The 317-nt window shown below is 53.0% G+C and overlaps 1 protein-coding gene across 3 annotated transcripts in view; it reads left to right on the forward strand.

Annotated features, from left to right (window-relative positions):
• LOC119593702 overlaps positions 1 to 317 on the forward strand; it is an 81,465-nt gene that overhangs the window by 75,397 nt on the left and 5,751 nt on the right. For all 3 annotated transcript variants that reach the window (XM_037942666.1, XM_037942667.1, XM_037942665.1), the window contains one exon: positions 25 to 150. In XM_037942666.1, the coding sequence (XP_037798594.1) occupies positions 25 to 150 (126 nt within the window). The remainder of the gene's footprint in view (positions 1 to 24; positions 151 to 317) is intronic.

Raw genomic sequence — 317 nt, forward strand, 5'->3', positions numbered from 1 at the left:
CTCTTTCTACCGTGGGCGTGACAGGTGGTGGGCGCGTGCTGGGGCCACGGGCGGCTGGTGGACCCCCCCTCGCGGGCGTCTGCCTGGAGATTCGGCTATGATGTGCCCATCGACTACAATGACAACGAGGGCTTCTGCGGGGGCTTGCCTGTGAGTGATGAGTCCGTGTGGTGAACATGCTGATGCTGAGGATCGTCTGCTGACGGTGCCGGGTCTTCATTAATACGAATTCTAATTTATGCATCGGTGACACAGTGATATACATAACGCTAGTAACAACATTGATAATATCAGTTATTTAACGGTTACTGAAACTA

The sequence above is a fragment of the Penaeus monodon genome, chromosome 32, assembly GCF_015228065.2.
Source record: "Penaeus monodon isolate SGIC_2016 chromosome 32, NSTDA_Pmon_1, whole genome shotgun sequence".
Taxonomy (NCBI): Eukaryota; Metazoa; Arthropoda; class Malacostraca; order Decapoda; family Penaeidae; genus Penaeus; species Penaeus monodon.